General features: G+C 54.7%; 1 protein-coding gene across 1 annotated transcript in view; it reads right to left on the bottom strand.

Moving 5' to 3' along the window:
• The window catches only part of PEX14 (peroxisomal biogenesis factor 14), a 105,430-nt gene that overhangs the window by 78,857 nt on the left and 5,956 nt on the right, over nt 1-20,617 (bottom strand). The window contains exon 3 of the mRNA XM_004678504.2: nt 13,358-13,405. Within this exon, the coding sequence (XP_004678561.1) occupies nt 13,358-13,405 (48 nt within the window). The remainder of the gene's footprint in view (nt 1-13,357; nt 13,406-20,617) is intronic.

Below are 20,617 nucleotides of genomic sequence, written 5' to 3'. Positions count from 1 at the left end.
CCCGCAGCTGCAGGCTGATGCTCGCCAAATTTAGGCTAATTCCTTTTCCTCCTTTCAAAGTTCTTGCCCAAATCCTCTCTCCTTGTTAAGTGGATTTCCAGAATGCTACAGAGCTGCCCCATAAGCTGGGAGCTCTCTGCTCCCTGGAGGCCTGGTCTGAGGCTCTCTGGGGCACATACAGGCTGCTGTGGACACTGACACACAATTTCAACTGATGAAAAGGCCAGCACTTAGCATAGCAAAAGCAAGCAAACAAAACAACTGCTCTAAAGTGGGGATCACAAAATACAAAGATCTCACACAGGCAACACCTTGAACCGGGCAGGCAGGAAAACCTCTTGATGGGAATCCAGCTTCCCTGCAGAAAAGGGCGCCTTCACCTACAGCCAGTAGAGCGACAGTGACACCCAATGGCCTACAAGCTCAACCCCACCGAGCGATGCCCACGGCCTCCCCAGAGACGGGAGCCCAGAGCTCCGGAGTGAACAGGAAGCCGGAGGGAAACTAGGTGCCAGCTACTCATCCAGAGCTGACCACGGCAGGTACATTTCCTGCCGCCCCACGGAGCACACCTGGATGGCGTGTGTGGTGGCACATGTGTGTGCAGACCGCACTGCAGGGCAGGCTCAGCAGTCCGACCCGCAGCGACGTCACCATGTGTGCACACACGTGTGCCTGTGTGTGATGCGCACATGTGGATGCTCAACATGTGGACAGAGCAACATGGTGCCATCACCTTAGTGTGGGAAGAAGCACACCAGGAACTAACCCTTGCTGTCTGAGAGCCGGACTCTGTCATCTCCAGCGTCATGAGTGTGTGCGTGCGCATGCATAAACACACGTGTGTGTGCACATGTAAACACACACGTGTCTGTAAGTGATGTGTACACATTACGTGTTTTCAATATATTTTCTCCTTTTCTTCTCCCCCCCCCACTCCTTCATTTCTTTTTTTTCTTCTTCTTCTCTTTTTTGGCTACTCATTACCATTCTTTAACTGTTACAATTTATATCAGCATATAATGTTAAATAATTACAGGGAGCGGAGCTCACTCTAGTGAGGATATAAACGCGCTGTGGGAATCTACAGATTTAAACAAATAACACTCGCAGCAGGGGGTGAGCGGATGAATTAGCATTAATATCCTGCCTGGGAGATCCCAGTGCACTGGTACTGCTTAAATACAGATCTTTTCTGTAACAGTCAATATGACAGCTCCCGGCAATACGGCCCCTTTCCCTTTCCCAGTCAATATAGCAGCCAGTGAAAATAGAAACGTCCCTATAGCAATCAATATAGCAGCCAGCTAAAATAAACCCTTCCCTTTTAAGGGCTATATAACAGTCAGCTAAATGGAAGAACTGGCACCCTGCTGGAGAGCTCAGCGGAGCGCCAAGGGATGAGCAGGTCATGAACGCTGGGCGGTACTTCGGGTCCGCAAACAGCCTGTCCCGGCAGGAAGAAGCCATCCGTGGCAGGGACCCTGTGAGGGGCACGTGCAGGCGGCGCCAGCCCCAGGTCACGCGCAGGCCGCAGGACCGCGCTGCGGTTTAGCTCCGGCCAGAAGCCCCAGCAGGCTGTTCAGACGGTCAGCGGCGCGGGGGCGGGCACCAACTCCACCGGGGAACGAGAGCATCTTGATTCCAGCCCCTGCCCGCTCCTACCCAGCCCCTCTCCAGCAGCCGGGACGGCGGGTGCGTGGGCTCCGAGCTGCAGCCCCGGGGCTGAGCGCCACAGAACTCGTGTGTAAAGCTCATCGTCATCGTCTACTAGACACCACAGATCGGCCGTGTTCCCCCTCACAAGATGGAAAACGCACTCCTTCTTCGGAGACTCCTAGCAAAGTTCCACTGGGACAGCATTGGGAGGACGGCTCCCTCCGCGGGACAAAGGAGAACAACAGGCCTTTTAAAAAGGAAAAAAACCAACAGGGCGCATTTGAGGAAGGGAGGCTCCTTGCATTTGGAGTTATTGTTCTTGTTCATTATAATTAGCTCCTTCTAAAATTAGTTCAGCTGGATTTATGGATTTGACAAATGTGGGCTAAAACCACTGACACCAGTGCAACTCCACCCCACACCCCTGAAGTCGATGCCGGGACTCTGCTATGCGCCAAGCAGACGAACATCAGGGACTCACCCCACCTTCATTAAAATTCCACAATCTGTCTGCCAGCCTCTGAGTAAATCCGAAGAGGATCCCTGTTTCCCTGGCCAGGTGTTTAACACCCAGTGATGCTCAAGTCATCAATCAGGTGACTCAGTCAAGTGCCACCGAGTCAGAAACTACAGGAAAAAGCCCCGCCAGGCCTGGAGGGAGAGCCCCATCCTCAGAGATGCAGACCCTGACCTCCCGCCTAAGCCGAACTGCGCAGGTGTCCTCGCTCCAGGAGCCGCGCTGAGATGGCAGGTAGAGTGGAGAGGGCTCGTGGGATCAAGGCCCCTCCGTGGCAGCGAGCACACTGAGGAGGAAGCGGCACACACCACACCTACCATCACCAGAGGGCTTTCCTAGAAACCCTGGTGCTCCAGGCCTCCCTTGGGGCACGGGGGCTGAGTCTCAGCACTATGAAGCTACCTGCAGTCGCTGCAGAACCAGTTCGATCCCGGCCAGGGAGGGACCCCCAGGGCACGGCAGACCTCTCCTGTTTGCCTGCTACTCAGCAGTGGGTTTCAGAAGATCTGCCTGTTCTGCTCCTGCTCTGTCTCTGGGGAGTCCTCTCACCCCCCCCCTTTGCACCTCTAGCCTACATACACCCCATTTCATGCATGCATAATAAATAAATCTTTAAAAAAAACAGGCAAAGAAGAAATAAACCCTGATGCTCTCTGGCCTGCTGCAGCCAGGGCGACCTCGCACTCAAGACGACACATGCGGAAGACTGAGGTGGGCCTACTGTTTTGCGAATGTAGTGCCACCAAACTGGGGTACAGCTGCCCTCTGACGTGGCACTCAGCCTCTGTGCTGAGGCCAGGGAGCGCTGACATGTGTGGACAGGGGCTGGGGGGCACCCACTGTCCAGTCGCACGACGCTAAGCAAAGGCGCTGAGACACACGGCCGTGAGGGTCGCAGGGCGCACGAGGGGGCAAGACTCAGGAGGGGGTGGCGACAGAGGAGGTCACTGAGGGGAAGGAGGAAAGACAAGAGACACCAGAAGAGGCAGCAGACTAAGACAGGCAAAAACCTCACTTTGGCAAGTGAACTTCCAGGGCATTATGAAATGACAGCTGCCATAAAACAAACAGAGAGGTGAGTCATCTGGTTTCCAACTTCTGAGTCAAAGGGGCTGTTTCTAGACAAGCTGCAAGCAGCTCTGCTGCCTGCTCCCCTCACGGTGCCTGTCGCGGCGACCGAGCAGGACGACGCGCGAGAATGGGGAGGTGGAAGTGGGGTTGCGGTGGCCCCCGTGCCACTGCAGGTAAAGACTGGCGAGATCCGAGCCGTAATAATGGAAAGGCTATAAAGGGCTCTGCTGGTGTGTTGCTTCGGACGCCCCCTGTCATAAATGCCCACTTTGTGTTGCCTACGTGGCCGCGACACCCTGATCAGGGCATGCAGTGCGCTGGGGAGGCAGGACCCCAGTCCCCCGGGAGAAGCCAGCGCTCGGCTGCGGGGCTCGCGGCCGTCCACAGCCGTGCACGCCTACGGACATGCCCGCACTCGCGGCACAAAGGACATGCACCACCCCGCAGAGGGCGGAGCGGGGCACGCGGCACCAAACACCCAGGGCACGCAGAAATGCACCCCGACTTGGCCACGCCAGGCCAGAGCTGCTCCTCCCAGCACCCCGCAGCCCTCGGCAACAGCCCAGAGACCTAGCAGCGAGGGGCGGTTTCCGCTCTGGTGCACGGCAAAGCAGGTAAGCTGGGTGCCAATCAGACAGACACGCCCAGGGGGACCAGAGTGGGCACCCCCAAAGACTTACCTCTGCTTGGGCTAAAGCAGACAAACTGCACAGAAAAGCCACTAGTTTCAAGAAAACCTTATCTGCCACCTGCCACTTGCCCGTTCCAGGCACCAGCACAGCGGAGAGAAATGCGCAAACAAGCCCTCTTGACACCACCACGCACCGCGCCGTGCGGCCAGGCAGCGTGAGCTCAGCCACGACGGCACGGGGCCAGGCCACGCGGAGATGAGGGGGCTCTTCGGGGCGCTGGCACCAAGATTCAGAATTCGGAAAGGCCCCTCCGGCCCGACGGCGGAGGCCGCGGCAGAGGGTACCCGCGCGTCGGGCGGGCAGTGGCCACCCACACACCCCGCTGCCTCCCGGTTGGCCTGTAATTGGCGAGGCTGTGATAGAGCTACCAATTACCTCGAGGCCCTGTATTTAGTTCACAGACAAAGGGAAGCAGGAGAGACCAGTTAGTAATGAGTAAGTAATGGCCACTAAAAGACATTGTATTTTACTGAGCTGCTTCGGCAGGAAAAGCCATTCGGAAAATAAAAAGTGAAAGAATAAAATAAGCTAGAGAAACTCAATTTTCTTCTCCCTTCCTCCCAAAGCCACACTTAGGATAAAATGAGGTTTGTGCAGGTTAATCCTTATGAGGTAAGAAAAAAATGATTAAATACATTAAAAAAATCAATTGTACATTAAACCAAATCCAGGAACTGCAAAAACAAACACCGCAGCATCCCTCAGCCAGTATTAGCTCCGCCAGGCTGGTCAGGAGGGGATACCCCCACCTGATGAGGTAATGGAAGAGAAGCAGGAAGAGGGGAGAGAGGCCGGGGAGAGGAGGGCCGAGGAGGGGGGCAGACCTGGATCTCAGTGGAAGAAAGTTATTCCTATACATTTATAAGAGAAGAATTCAAATATTTTACAAATGGAAGACCAAGCTGAATTCTTCAAAAATCCAATAAAAATAACGATAATGGTAATTATTTGATAAGCAGGAGTTACAAACTACTTCACTGTCAAACGATTTGCCACTGCTTCTGGTTATTTCCTCTGCTCACTAGCAGGTTCTATTCACTGCCCTTTTTTCAGAGAGGCAGAGTTAGAGAGGAGAGGTGAAGAGGGGCCTCGACTTTGAGGAGAGCCACTCAGGGCCGAACGCAGACACCCGCCCCCCGGCTGCGCGAGTGAGGGGGGCCGCCGGCGCCCAGACCTCACGTGGAGTCGGGACCCCGCATTCCAGCTAAAGACACGCCATATAGGCCGCCGTGTGGCACCAGGGTACTTACAGGGGTGTCCTGCAAGCACCCGTCTCCTGCCGCCACCAGGCCTACTCTACTCCTAGGCCACCGCCTCAGCCGCGCATCTGGAGGAGACCAGAGCCCTGGCCTCGCACAGCGGGTGCTGGCGAGGGCGAGAGCGAGGCACTCCTGGCGACGAGACACGGGCCGCCCAGGGTCGGTCTTGGGCCCCAAAGTCCAAAAACATGAACAATCCAAAGTCTCCCCTCCCTGTGCTTAGGAGTCATTCGGGACTGAAGAGAAGGCCCTGGAAGTTGGCTGGGGGTGGGCGGGTAGGCGGAGGAAGTGCTGGCAGGACGAGGGTCCCGGGGGGCGACAGCAGGTGCCTGTGGGGAAAGAGGCAGTGCGCCCGATCATCGGCAGAGCGGCTCTCGATGGCGACAGGTCAGATCTGACAGAAAGATTTTGCTCTCAAAGACACCACCTCTATTCTGTTATCTTCAAAGCCGGCGCACTCTGCTGCCTTCCCTGGCTTTGTGGCTGCTGATGGGGACGCGGATAAAGGCTTCACCTGAGGGGCAGAGAAAGGAGAGATGGAAGCGCCGGCTACTGTCATTTCTTGTGTGGATTCGGTGACTCCCGGAAGACCTGCACCACTTTAGGGGCGAGCGTCAAAGCAAACTGCTCAGTTGTGGCGCCGTCCCTCTGCCAGCACGGAACAACGGGCCGCTGCTGCCCCCTAGAAGCTGCCGGAGATGCAGCGCCTTGCTCTACCGACAGAAGATGAAAACATCCTATTATCTCGCCTCATCCAGTAACCTGTCATTAGTGAGGTACATGGGTGCAGACGCCTCCTCCCAGCGCGAGGCCCCCATCACCTGTGATACGTTAATAGGCGCCTTTTCAACAGCTAAGAGGCGCACAAAAGCCTCCAAGTGGGAGCACACAGGCAGCAGTTCCAGGGAGGAAGCACAGTCACCGGCAGCGGGGGGCGCTCGGCCCTCGGGGTGGGCACGCTGCCACCCGCTCAGGCCAGGCCAGGCGAGCCGGACTCGAGGGTCCGCACCCCAGCCGTGGGGCCCGACTGCCCTGGCTTGTCTCCGCAGCTGAAAATGGAGGGCAGAGTCGCTCACCAGGCAGCTGGGTGTCGCCAAGGGCACAAAGGTAGACCAGCCTGGGCCAGGTGGCAGGCGGGAAGCCCTCGCAGCCCTCGTGAGCCGAGCGAGTCACTGGTCAGGGAACCGAAAACCGGGCGCAGAGGGGAGGAGACCGCAGCCTACTCGCCATACCCTAACGTTCTGCATTAGCTGAGAACCTATGAACGTGCAGTATTGGCTCATCTTCTGATGCAGAGCTTTTCCTTCGAGTGTGGGCCCACAGACTGAGGTTCCCAGGCATCTCGGGGGACCCCCACCCATCACACACCCTTCGCAATGTCCACGGCCAAGAGAGAACTCCAGGAGCAACTGAAGTACAGATATCCCCAGGCTGCCGTGGTCCCCAAGGCCAGCTGTCGCCTCCCACCCGCCTCAGCCCTGGGGCTTCCTTTCCACAGCGTTACTGACGATCCATCGGTCGTGGGTCCCTCTGCCGCGCTTGCGGTCTCACCTGTCTACGGCACACTGGATGAAGAGTACCGCTGTGAAAGCAGGTCCACCTGCACACCCGGCACGCTGGCCAGTCCCTGACCTGCAGATGGGTGTGGCCAGGACCGGCCAGAGGGCCGTAACCCGGCTGGCGCCCTCAGCGAGCAGGTTCCAAGGCACCTGGGAGCGTCAGTACCAGCTGTGGACACTTTAGAAAAACATGTGTTTACTGCCACCGCATTTCACGAGAGACCTGAAAAGGTCCCCCATGTGCCCACAGGACAGAAGGGGAACGCGGGAGGGGAGACGTTCGGGGACTGCCCACGTCCCTTCTCCACCAAAGCCCATTTGCAGTCAACTGTGGAGCAACAAAACCGCTTAGGCACTAATGAGCACGTGCCTGGCTCTGCGCAGCTCTGCAGGCCCCACCCCTAAGGTCCTCGTGCCCTGACCGCAGAAGGCAAGGGACGCCGAGAGGAGGCCCCTGGGCGGACTGCTGAGCGCCACCCCGCAGGCTCAAGAAGCGCCAGCCGGGCCGCCAGGGCTGAGGCAGGAGGTGGCAAGGTGGCAGCCTGTCTTCTTGTCCATGGGCAATTTATCGCGCCCCCATCCACTGGGGGCAACGAGCTGGCTCCTCCCTGACTCCCTGAGTCAGGGAGCGCCCCGGGCAGATTTACCTCAGGAATCACTCAATGTCGGCCCCATCTCTAGACTGTTCCGACAAACTCGTAATGGCAGAGAGAAGATTTGTGGAGCAACAGGCATAAATCTTGGTTATAACTACAAACCATAAAAGAAAGGGAGCTGGGAGGGAGAAGGAAGGGCGGCGAGGGCGTCCTCCCCGACGCTCCACTTTATCTTCCTGCGGCTTCTCGCAGCTCGGGAGCGGGATGGGCGGCGAGGCCGTTTTCCACACTGGCCGGCCTGTCTGACCACGGGCTGATGCACGGTGGGCTGACGTGGTCCGGCACGTGCAAGCCCCGCGCTGCCCAACGCTCGACGGCTGGCCGGGGGTGGTTCCCACGCTGGGCACCGGAGGGGACGTCCGAGTGGGCCGCACGGATCTCGGCTCCTTTAGGTCACACTTCAAAAGACACTTTAAAGTGAAAATTCCCTCAAATGAGATAAAGATCAAAGAAAAGCCTTTCGAAGCCCCGGCCGGGGAGAGCCGAGCCGAGTGGTTGGGCAGCACCTCCTGGCATGCCGGGGGGCGAGTGCCCCTTCTCCTGGAGGGACGATGCCGGGACCCGCTTAGCCCGACACCCCCGCCCTGTGTGAACACGTGCTGGGGTCCTCCGTTCCGGGCTGCAAAGCCAGCGCGCGGCCCGACGGGTCCAGCAGCGTCAGACCCCAGGGAGGGCGGCAAGAGCGGCGCCTTGCTGGGAAAGGCAGGACCCAGAGCGTAAACAAAGCTGAGTGACTACTTCGAATTCCATTTCTCTAATTATCACTCCTCAGAGTTTCGATCCATCTAATAATTATTTGTAAAAGGATACCTTAAGACTGAAAACCACCTCTTCATTCACCTGAAAGAGGAAAGAACTTAAAGGGCACCGCCCCGCCTATTCAATCAACCTCTGCGTCCCTAACAGGAAGGGCCAAGTAGGAAGCGGCAGTAATTTCAAAATCAGTAAGTGGCCGAGAGATTACAGCGAAGCCACCCGGAGACAGAAGGCCCTGCTCAGGCCCGTCCAGTGCAGCCTCCCATCTGCAGACAGGCGGGGTCTCAGCACCCTCCCCACCAGGAAAGGCCATGTCAAAAGAGCAAAGGCTCTTTACCAAGGGTTCTCCAGTGCTGAGGTGAGGGGGTGGGAGGAGGGGAGGCCCACGCTTGGGTCACAGGCAATGTCACCGTCAGAACCGCCCACAAAGACGGACACTTGATTCCAGTCCCCGTTTCTCAGCAGCAATTGTTGAGCGGTACCCCAAATCACACTGCCAGGACAGTTTAAAGGCCAAAATCTGCAGAGAATTCACTTTCACAAAGAAGTCAACAGCAGATTTAGGCCAGTCCCTAGCATGTCACCCCAACTCATCTGCACCCCGCACAGGCGCCCCCGCGGGGGTGGTGGAACGACAGCTCCCGCTGCAGACGGCGCACCTGCCACGGCGAGATCACAGAGCTCAGTGCCTGAAAGTGAGAGCTAGCATGCTGATTTATTTTTCCTAGAAAAATGACAATTTCTTCAAATTGCTCCGTGGCCGGTTACCTGCCCCACGTGCTCTCTCATGCACACATGAAAGGCGATTCCAGTCACCTGCCAAGTGCCTTGGATGCTAAAGGCGGGCGCATGTTGCACGCTCTGCAGAGGCACAGCCTAGACACACGTGCGGGAGTGTGTGCAGCGAGCTGCGCCTGTCAATGTCCCTTCGGAAGTGTTCCTCTGAGCAAAACCATGAGAGCCCCGTCCACGGCGAGCCCCCGGCAGGGGCAGCACCACCATACGGAGCCGCAGGGACGCAGACGGGCAGCGCAGGCGAGGGGATCCAGGAGGCAGGCAGCCAGCACAGCGGCCCCAAGCGGCTCCCGACTCGTCGCTGCACATTAATGACCTTCTGGTGGCCAAGCGCCGGCTACTGGCTTAAAGCCAAAGGGGGCATCTTCCGTGCCCCAAGTGCAAGGCCAGTGGCCCCGGAAGGACTGAGGTCAAACACGTGATGCAGAAGCCCCTGGGCAAGGTGCCATCTTAGCCACAGGGTGAGCCCCGCATCCTGCAGAAGGGGGCAGGTGCCACGCCCCACGTGGACTTTGCTCTCTCTACACAGCCAATGGCGTGTGACGTGCACCAAGGCACCGTGAGCGTGGCAATGAGCGGGCTCTAACGTGCCGCACCTCACCTCCTGGAGTGCGGCCATGTTTTCTAAACATCTTAGTGCACGTAGCACTTTCAGACGTCAGTCCACCAGGTACTAAAACCAGGGAAAGCGAGGCTTTGGCTGGGTGGGAAGCCCATCCCTCTGCTGGGAGGGCAAAACCGCAGGCCACACCCTATGCCTGCAAGCACAGTGCCCTACCTCTAAGGATGCGGCATGCTAGGAAACGTCACCTGGGCAAAAATAAGGTGGACTGTATAGGATCGTTTCTAAAGACACATGTGTTACAGTTTGGGATTGTCCTGGTGGAGAGATATGGGAGGAAAAGTTCAAACAAAACAAGCAAAACCTCTCCCTACACAGAGAAGAGAATGGCCAAAGACTCGCCCTCCAGAGAGCAGCTGGTGCCGAAGAGCAAGGGCAGGAATCCGAGCTGCATCCAGTGGGCGAGCGACGGTCCAGCCAGCCACTGAGGAGCTGGCCATGCCGACGTGACGCAGGTGAACGTGACGCAGGTGAACGTGACGCAGGTGAACGACCATCACTACCTTCACTTCAAGTCAAGAAAAGAAGAGAAGGAATGAGGTCCACCCAGAGAAGTAATTTTTAGGACTTGATCAGACCAAAGAATTTCCCTCGACCCAGTTCTAAATTTCACTTCTTCAATAGTGAAAGAAAACGTTGCGTTTGCTCGCTGGGGCCCCTTCCAGCCACCGAGAGTCACGGGACAGGGCACCCTCAGAAGGCTACTGAGCCCGCTTTGGCAGCCAGCAAGACACGAGCCACGTCGCCCCCCGAAGACAATTGTCTACCCATCCTCAGAGGCCCAGAGACGAGGCAGGACCCACACAGGACCTCGGGCGCCTGCTCAGGCCACACAGGTGCCGAGAAAAGTGGGTCTGCGGAAATCCAGAGAAGGTTCTGAACGGGTCGGGACTCCGGAGGGCTGCCCTAGGAGACAAAGCTCAGTGAAGCAGCAGAAAGGAGAGGTGACCAGCCGTTTCCTCCAGCAGAGTTTTGTCAACAACAATCAGAACAGCAACTGGGAGTTTACAGAACTGACCAAGAGCAGCCTCCTCACCCCTCTCCTGCCCTGGGGGCCTATGACAGTCAGAGCAACTGGCCCACTGATGGTCAGGGCTGCTGGGCTGGTGTTTTGGAAGGGGAGGAGGGTGACGGGGCAAGAGAGACAGCACAGTCACTGCTTGGGTGCAAGAGAGAAGAGAGGCGACTCGTGACAGCGCGTGGTTCAGAGATTTCCACACTATCTCTTGCCAGAGTCACAGCCTTTATAAGGTACAGCAACAGAAATGAAAACCAGGCCCTCCTTCCCAGACAATAAAGCAAAACAAGAAAGCAGACCCCAAATCCAGTCACCTGTCGATGTCACTTGCACCGAACTACCCAGCCTCTTCTGGCCTAATTTGCTTTTTAATGAAGGGAAAAATTACGCCAACATGGTCATCCAGTTCTGGAGACAATAAGCTTTGCCTTCAGCAGCCACGCTTAGCCCTCTCGCTGGAGAAACAGGCAGCTTTCGTTAAGGAATTTTATGGAAAATACCTACTCGGTTCAAAACAAAACCAAATTTGACAGGGTGGCCCCCAACACAGGGATCTCTGGTCCCCAAGACCCGGCTTCAAGTTCCACATAAGCCATCACGAAGCCCTCCCCACGGTCCCCCCACAGAACTGGCCTTCTCTGAGTCAGACTCTTGCTGGGCCGGGGGTTCTGCTGAGGTGCCTGAGCTTGTGTTCCCGGGTACAAATGCCTTTCCTTCCCCGAGTTAAAGATGTCAATTAGGGATCAGTTCTCAAGAATCACTTGAGGAAGCAGCTTAGTTTTCTTCTTGTACCATGTGTTTCTCCCGAGAAGCCGGCCACCCGCCTGAGAAGCACCCCTGTGGAAGGTGACTCAGGCTGAGCGCTGTGGGGCTTCCCTGGCGGGGGCGGGGGGGTCGTCTGGCGTCTGCAGCACCTCGTGACTCGCTCAGCCTGACGCCCCTGCACAACATTCATCCTGCTCTAGCCCTCGCAGCCCGCAGCAGGCTTCTGTGTCCGGCACCCTCCCTCTGCCACTCCCAAAAGGCCAAAGAAGCTCACGCAAGTCCACGGGACTCGGCTGGTGCCCTCATTTAATCAGACTGCTGCAAAGAGCTGGCCAGAAGCAATAAGGCCATGACTGAGAGACTGTGGGAGTTTAATATAAAAAAATTAATAAAAAAAAGAAGGGAAGGAGAGAGGGTCTACCTTTTAATAGGGCCCTAATTACCCAACTCACAGGATCAGCCCAAATGAGATGGGAGTTTATTTCGGGGTTTTTTTTTAATTATTGTTTTTTTATATATATATAAATTGCTGCTGTGTGTTTTCTTTCCTCTGAGCAATTATGCAGCAAGTACGTAAAGAGGAGAAAAAATATTAATTAAATATAAGGTAATTGTAGAGTTGGCCTGGAGAGAACGAGTCTGAACTCTGGGCTACTGGGTCTGAAGACTGCTCAGGGCCTCCCAGAAAAGAAAGAAATAAAAACACAGCCCACCAACTAGCAGATGCTCGGGGCAGCAGGGAAGGAGCAGTGTCCAGAAACAGCAGCAAGGGGTCTGCAGGGCTCTGGACATCCAGAAACCAGCAGGTGCAACCACCAGGCTCACGGCTGGGGGACCCCTGAGGGTTAACAGACCAAGACCTGGGAGCGGTCTTGGAATGCGTAGCTGAGTTTAAATAAAAAGAGACTGAGCAAATAAAAGGCTTCAGTCCAAACCAGTGGCAACCCCAGCCTGGGGAGCCCGGGGTGCTCCCCAGAAAACACTGGAGTGGCAACACCTCCTGTGCTCACATCACCGTGGCCTTAAGGAGAAACCCTGGGGAGACATGGGAGTGAGCAGTATCTGGTCCCGGCAGGGGAGTGAATAACAGCACAGCCCCGAAACACACCGGGCAGGCTGGTGACGCCCCATTTTTCTACAGCTCAGCCCAATCCAGCCACCCTCTGCCTTGGGAGGCTACACTCTGAGCTTGCTCAGGCCAGCTGAGGCTCCCACATCACCTCCCCCACTCCCATCACTTCTAGGAGGAAAGGGAGGCACACAGGTGAAACAACAGGCCCCCTGAAACCAAAATCCAGCGGTGCACCCCTTGGCCTGCTGTGGGCCCCAAAGAAGAGTGAGCCTGGAAGTTCAGAAGAAAGCTGGTCGCTCCACGAATTGTTTCTGATGTGCACAGACAGGTCCTTCGACCAGCCAACAACGCTTCAGCAGGCGCCAAAATACAACCCAGGAGACAGGGCGGGCGGCCAGCTCTTCCCTCAGAGCAGAAACCCGGGTCCACGCTGGCCTCTTCCCACCCACAGGACCAGCGGGTGCTACTGGTGGCCCAAGCCAAACCTCATTATGGACCAGGCAAAAACAGAAGCCCTCCTCCACCCCTGCTCTTCAAAGGCCACGGAGGCACCCCCCCAGGGGCCGAGGCGCCCCCCCAGGGGCCGAGAGCCACAGCAGGAAAGCCAGTCGGTCAGGCCCAGCAACCTCCTCCTCCAGCTCAGCCTGCAAAGGTTTCAGGCCTCTGACTAATGACTATTAATCAACACCAAAGTGGGGTGGATGCTTTCAGTTCCAGAAAAGACCAGGCTTTACTCAGCAGAGCTCACTAACCCTCCACATGCTAGACAAGCAGCCAAAGTCACGTGAGCTCAGGCTCCGCACAGCGCTACTTTTAAAGGGACACAACTGCTGTGCAGCTGCAGGGCCCCGGGCTTTCTTCCACTCACAGGGCATTTCGATTACTCGAAAATCTACCATAGATCTTGGGTACTTACCAGCGGCTCTCGAGGCACCGCATTTTCACTTCCTGGAGCAGAGCCTGGCTGCAGGAAAAACAGAAGCAAAAGTAAGATCACAGCGCCACCCACTGGACAGCACACGCCAAGCGCCTCCCGGGCACCACCCACAAACACCCCTCAAGGTGGGCAACGTGGAAGCAGCAGCCAAGACCGAGCTTAGCAGTGGACAGGAGGAGACTCTGGGTTCCGGTCAGACACCTCAGAAAGGCAGTTCACTCAGGCAGGCCCAACTTCAGCAGCCCAGCGGCAGAGGCTACTGACCATCACAAAGACCAGCACCGCAGGTGGCCGGGCCTAGAGGCCAGGCCCAGAGGCCAGGCCAGGGGTGACAAAGTGAGGGAGATACTTCCTCTCTGCCTTCTCCCCAGCAAGGGAAGAGCAGAGCCAGAGTGGAGAAAAAAATCCAGCCACAAGGGGGCGCCCCACACCCACACTTGGGCTTCTCCAGGCACCTCTTTGGGGCCAGGAAGGGATGGTTGACACAGTCACAGTCACCACGGTGACCAGTGCACAGCAGCGAGAAACCCCGGCTTAAACCCTTTCAGGAGGTGACAGAAGACAGGCAGCAGGGCCCCCATACCCCAAGCTCTGCTCCCCGACCTCAACCTCCTCTCCCCCCACACTGGCCCTCAATCCTGGGTTATCTAGCCAAAACTTGGAGGAGAGACAGACTGCAGGCACTGAGGAAATTTACAAACCTCCAGAAGAATAAAACAAGTACTGGGAGAGTTATAGTTAGTGCACTGACATTCAAGTCAATTTCCAATTATCTGCAGATAATATCCAGACCGTGCAGCTAATCTGTGAGTCCAGGACCAGCCTCCGCGCTTCCGCTAGCCAGTTCCAACCACAAGTGCCAGGTGGCAGAGAAAAGTGTCCGGTCCCCAGAGGGTGCCCGAAGATTTCCTCGCACCACCGACCAGCTCGGCGCTGGCAAGAGCATGACGGCAAGGACTCTGCGGGCAGAACATCGCCGTGCCCCAGCTCGAGAGCCTCTGGGACAAGGTCAGCAGGCAGGGAACAGACGGGAGTCTCAGGGGTCTGAGCAGGGACCCTGCCCACCCCACCTCCTGCCCGTCCTCCCGGCATCAAGCAGCTCGTGCATTCAGATCTCCAGAGTTCTACGTCTCTCTGCCTCGCCCCATGGACCTGACAAGGCGCACAGCGAGTCATGACCTCCGCTGCAGGGCCTCCGCCAGAGTGGCCAGCGCAGTCTCCCCCCGAGGATGCAACCTAGAACCCAAAGCTCCTTCTCCACCACGCTCCACAGCGCCCTCGCTAGCAAGTCCTGCGCCTTCTGGCCCAACAGCCACAGAAGCAGCGGGCCCTCTAACACCTCTATCACCACCACTTGGTCCAAGCTACCAAAATCTGCTGCTGGGCACTGCAGCCTTCTAACCGGGTCACCCACATGATCCCCACCCCCACCCCGGGGCCCCTGCTCCTTTCCAATTCGTTTTCCACACTGCAAGCAGACCGTCATTTCAAAATGCTCATCTAACCATCTCGCCCCTCCCCCAGGAAACAACAGTGCCAGTCCCACAGAAGGAAAAGGGCCCCACGCGTGGCCTGCAGGGCCTTGCACTACTCTGACTGCATCTCAGGGTTCTGAGGCCCTCCTCCCCAGCTACTCCCAAAAAGACAGCGTGCCCCTGCTCCCTCTGACTATGGGACTCCAAGTCCACGCAGTTCCGTCCCTCCCCTCCGACAACGAGCCCCTGCAGCAGCTCCCCGCTCAGCACCGCCTCGGAAGCGCTCCTGACGGCCAGATGGGCCAGCCCACGAGGCCCAGGCAGACGGCAGCTGAGACGGGCTCGGCTCGCAGTGCGGCGCCCTAGACCGTGGCGCCACTGGGGGACCCAGAACGGCAGTTGTACTTGCGGGCTGCACCTGACTGACCAGCGGGTCAGAAACCCACGGAGCGGACAGAAGCCGCAGCACCCCGCGCAGCACCCCGCGCAGCACCCCGCGCAGCACCCCGCGCAGCACCCCGCGCAGCACCCCGCGCAGCAGGGCTTCCACCACCGCTGGCTGAATCAAAGAAAGGAGGGGCGCAGAGCCGGGGGCGGCACCCGGCGGGAGGCACCCGGCGGGAGGCCCCCCGCCCTCGGCAGGCGCAGTCTCCCGAGGACTCCCTTCACTCTTTCGGCAGATACTAAGCGCATTTATTTTGCCCTTCAACTATCACAGGGAAACTGAGGCAAGGGGTCGCCATAACTTGCTCAGCCAACAGCCGACTCCCTTGGGATCTGAACTGGGTTTTGTTTGGACCCCATTTCATTAAGGCCCGAAATGCCACCCCACAAATAACGTGGGCTTTTTAAATTGCATGAAACAAGCTAGTGTAAATAGCTCTAATATTCAGGAAGTCTCCTGAGTTAACCCCAAACTTGCGTTCTGAAATACAGCTAATCACTGTGAATCATCTTCGCCAAGGAACTTCCCTTCTAATTAGCTCACCCCCTGAATAGCTAACATTTGCCAGAGGGAAAACTTTAAACAGTAAAAAGTGCCGAAGACATCTCTCCCATCACAGACACCCTGGTGCCTTTGCAAACCTATCAGTGTGCTCTACTTTAAAACAATTTTTTAATTAAAAACAAACAGGCATCTTCTTTGGTGTGCCAACACTCAGTCCCCACTGGTGCAGGGCCCTTCTGCACAGTGCTGGCCGCAAGGTCCACACCTGCATGCACGCACCCTACAGGGGCGCTTACGCGCCAGACTCTCCAAATCTTTAAGTCTTCAGGGGGCCTCCTGGGTCTCCGCACATTCAAGTGAGGGCACCAGGCTCCACCTCGGCCTGCCAAGCAGCAGCCAGCATTGCTCACACGGTGCCCAAGCTGTCTGGAGCCAGCGAGACCTCGTGCATGAGTCAGGAATTGCCCAACACTGATTACATTCTAGATGATTCTCTAGCACATGCTGAAATTGCTGTCGTCTAAAATGGAATGTCCCCCATTTCCTGCTTCGTGGTCTTCAGAAAACTGTTTCTGGATGTCCAGAATCACCTTCGTCCTCACATTCCACCAGGTTCCCTGATGATCCGCAGGGACACTGGCTCCTGGGTAACTAACTAGCTGTCTCCCCTCAGACGGTGTAAGCACCACAAGGAAGACACCCCACCACCCTACTGAAGACAGGACTCCAGCACTAGGATATCACGGCTGCTCAACGTGCATTTCATTAAAATTTTTAATGACGCTGGCAGAGGACTGACCAGCATCTTTGCAGAGCCGTGCTGTGGCCTGGGGGGTCGTGGGGGGGTGGCTGGGAAAGGCACAGAGCAAGGAATCTAACAGCTCTTACAGCCCTTACAGCCTGTGCATGTGCTGCATCCTGCAACACACACAGGAGGCCGACAGAGGCACAGGCCGTGCCCCCAGCAGTGCTGGGGACAGACTCCCCCCGCTGACAGTTTATCCCAGCATAAAGCCACCCTACAGCCACCCAACAAAGTTTAAAGATAGGACTGAAAAAATCAAAATGAATCCAAAGTCGCTCAATGACGAGGCTAAAGTTCAACACCCTTTAAAGACAGATCACGAAATCCACAACCTCGGTCATGTAAAATTCACAGTACCCAATCAAAATCCCCAGCACATGAAGCAGGAGAGTGTGGCCCAGGAGAAGAAAGAACAAGAAAACAAGTCCTACGACTTTATTCAAGAACTTAAAGGAATTCACGGTCATAGTAAGGAGAGAAAAGAAACACACAAAAAGAAGATTCAAGACATAAAAATATTTCTAGATAAAAATTTCACAGAACTGGAATGAAATGACAGCAAGAAGGCAATCAGGCACGTGAAGAGAAATGGATAAAGATGAAGGACAAAAAAAAATGCCAAATTTATCTGATCTGAAAAAATACTGATGGAAAATGTTCCAAGTCTAATGAAAATTACAAACTCAGAAATCCAAGAAACTCGGTATTGCACAAACACGAAAAGCATTTTACAATCATATTGGGGAAAACCATGAAAAAGGGGGGAAATCTACAAATAGCCAGAATACAAAGTGAGATACTGCCCGAGATTAATCAAGAGTAAGAATAACTTCAGCAAGCCAAAAAAAATCCCCAGTGTAACAGTATCTTTACACTGCTTGTGGGATGCAAATGTCAGCCTATAATCTACAAACAATAAAAACTTTCAAAAATGAATACAAAATAAAGATCTTCTCGAAAAACTGAACCGGGGTCAACAGTACACTTATACAACATCAGAGATGCTTTCAAAAGCGCGCTATGTGGCAGTGAAACAAAACAAGATTGGGAACCTGGGTCTACGCTGAAAAGAATGCTAGAAAAGATAAATATGTTGGTGAATCTAAGTTATTTTAATTTTTTTTAATTTAAAGATAATTTAGATCCTCCCTGGTGGCGCAGCAGGTAAAGCACAGCACTAAGAAGCTAAAGCCACTTCAGCACGAGTTTGATCCCCAGCCCAGAGGTGACCCACATGGCAGCAGACCTCTCCTGGCCCTCCCGCTGCTCCCCTCAGCGGTGTACCTTGCCAGTCGGCCTGTTCTGCTCCCCACTCTGTCTCTGGTGAAGCCTCTCACCGCCCCTGCACCTGTCCTGTACCCCAGTTCTGTGTGCATAAATAAATAAATCGTTAAAAAATAAAGATAATTTAAATGCGCGGGGAGGCTGAGCACATGCAGAAGTCAAAGCTGACTCTGACAGTGAAATGGCTGAGGGGGGCAGGAGGGCGGCACTGCCAGGCCCGGGTATATCAGAAATGTAGAGTCGCGAGAAAGTAGACGTGGTAACTCTGGGTAACATACTGGGAACCTTGGAGCAAATACTAGGAAACAACAATAACAAAAAGTTAGATGTACAGCTAAAACCACAGGGATTATGAAACACACTTCAATGCAAAAGAAGGTAAGAAAGTAGGGTTTGCCAGAAATACCCTGCAAACAAACAGCATCTCACTGGTGAAAGTCTAAGGGGGGAAATGGAATGCCACTCAAACAGTCGTAAGAAAGTTGGAGAGGCGATATTAACCTCAGGCAACTTCAAAAAAAGTCTGATACCACCAGTGACAAAGACTTTTTTTTAATGCATACCAGAACTGAGGCGCAGGGGGTGGGAAGGCGAGAGGACTCCCCAGAGACAGAGCGGGGAGCAGAACAGGCGGATCCACTGAAACACACTGCTGAGGGGAGTCACGGACGAGTCAGGGGAGGTCTGCGGCGCCCTGGGGGCCACTCCCTGGCCGTGGGTCCAACTCACGCAGTCATGGCTGGGACAGCGTGACCGCGCTGTGAGTTTTGTCCCTGCGCCTCCCCTGGGCCAGGGAGGCCAAATAAACAGACGTTTCAAACCAGAACAGAGTCAATCGAGAAGACATAACAGTAACCCTGAGTAAGGATGCACAAATAACAGTTTCAAAGTGCACGAACAAATCAGAACTAAAAAGGCAGACGAATCCACAATTACAGCTGGAGACTTTAACAATCCGTTCTCCTTAATCAAAATGTTAGTGAGAAAATAGCAGCCCTCAGCACTGCCGGCACCAGCGCAGCCTAAGCCACACTGAGAGCTGCCCGCACCGGCCACCACAGTGCTCGCATGGACATGAGGAGAAGCAAGATGGCTTCTAAACAAATCTCAAATTTAAAAGCTCTGCAACCACACCCCGTATGACACAAATACGAAAGTATAATCTGTATTTGAGCTCTCTGATCACAACAGGATAAAACTAGAACTCAGTAATAGAAAAAACCTGGGAAAGCCTCAAAATTGGGAAATGAAACAGCAAACTTCCAAATGACCTATGCGAGAAATGTGAAAACACAGGTGAAGTCTGAAAGCTTCTGAGCTGAAAGGGTGAAAACAAAGGCCTCGCCTGCGGCCACAACCAGGCCACATGGAGAGGAAAGTTAGGGCTTTAGCCAGACTTCAGAAAAACAGCTTTTTTGAAAAAAACGGCAAATGACACCGAAGTAAGTAGAAATAAATTAAAGGTACAAACCACAGAGGAAAATCAGTGAAATGAAAGCTGGCTTTTCTGAGAAGAACATGAAGGCACTAACTGTCCAGGCGACACAGATGCGCGCAGGGCGCTCGTTTCCAACAGCAGGAGTGAGGGGGCCCTGCACATCCCACAGAAGCTTCGAAGACGAAGGGTCATTCTGCAAACCTTCAAACAAATCTGACAACTGAAATGACAACAGGTACCTTGAGGTGCAATACAGCAAAACTGACCCTAGAAAGACAGTGCCTTTAGTAGTGCGTATTTTTTACATATGTAGGTAAGTAACTTAAAACATAATTTTTAAAGACCTAGGTTAAAAAGCAATTACAGGGCCCTCCCTGGTGGCACAGCGGGTTAAAGCCCTGCACTGAGAAGCTAAAGCCACTTCCGCATGAGTTCGATTCCCGCCTGCCCCCGAGGTGACCACATGGTGTGGCAGACCTCTCCTGACCCACCCGCTGCTCCCCTCAGCAGTGTACTTCATCGATCTGCCTGTTCTACTCCCTACTCTGTCTCTGGTGAATCTTCAACCTCTGTATCTCTGGCCTGTACCCCAGTTCTGTATGAATAAATAAATAAATCTTTTAAAAAAAAAAAGCAATTACAAAATTGAAAAAATTAAAGGAAATGCTAGGTCTTATACAAACTCAGAAAAAAAGAAAAACACAAAAGGTACAATTTCCCAGCCTTTTTTCCTGAGGTCAGTGTGACCCTGACACCAAAACTAGGCAACACTGATCACGCTCACACGTGCACTCCTTCACACACCCATCCTACAAATCAACAGCCCTCATGCACAGAAGTGTAGAGACATCCTTCACAAAATATTGACAAACCAAAGCCAGCAACATAGGAAAAGGATAATACATTCCAAATGGAATTTATCCAACAAACACAGGATGGGTTTAACATTTGAAAAATCAATCTGCATCAAGAGCGACCGTAGGCAGAAGCAGGAAGCAGGACCGACTTCCAGGCAGGACGGGAGGGCATCTGACTGACATTCAGAGCGCGCAGGACCACGGGCAGAAAACCTCCGAGAGTGAAAAGCTAAATGGCTACTTGCGAAAGGGAAAGGGCGTCTCCAAGACAATGCACAGACAACATACTTAAATGTCGTGAAAGCATTCCTACCAGCCAAGGAATACGGCCAGGCTACCTACCCACACTCTTCCCTTGAACACTGGACTCAAAGTCTAACACAGTCATAAAGCAAGAAAAACAAAGGGCACAGAGTAGAAGGCACGAAGTT

The sequence above is a fragment of the Condylura cristata genome, unplaced genomic scaffold, assembly GCF_000260355.1.
Source record: "Condylura cristata isolate star-nosed mole 26May11 unplaced genomic scaffold, ConCri1.0 scaffold00008, whole genome shotgun sequence".
Classification (NCBI taxonomy): Eukaryota; Metazoa; Chordata; class Mammalia; order Eulipotyphla; family Talpidae; genus Condylura; species Condylura cristata.
The sequence above is the reverse complement of the archived record's forward strand: the minus strand, read 5'-3'. Positions and strand labels throughout refer to the sequence as shown.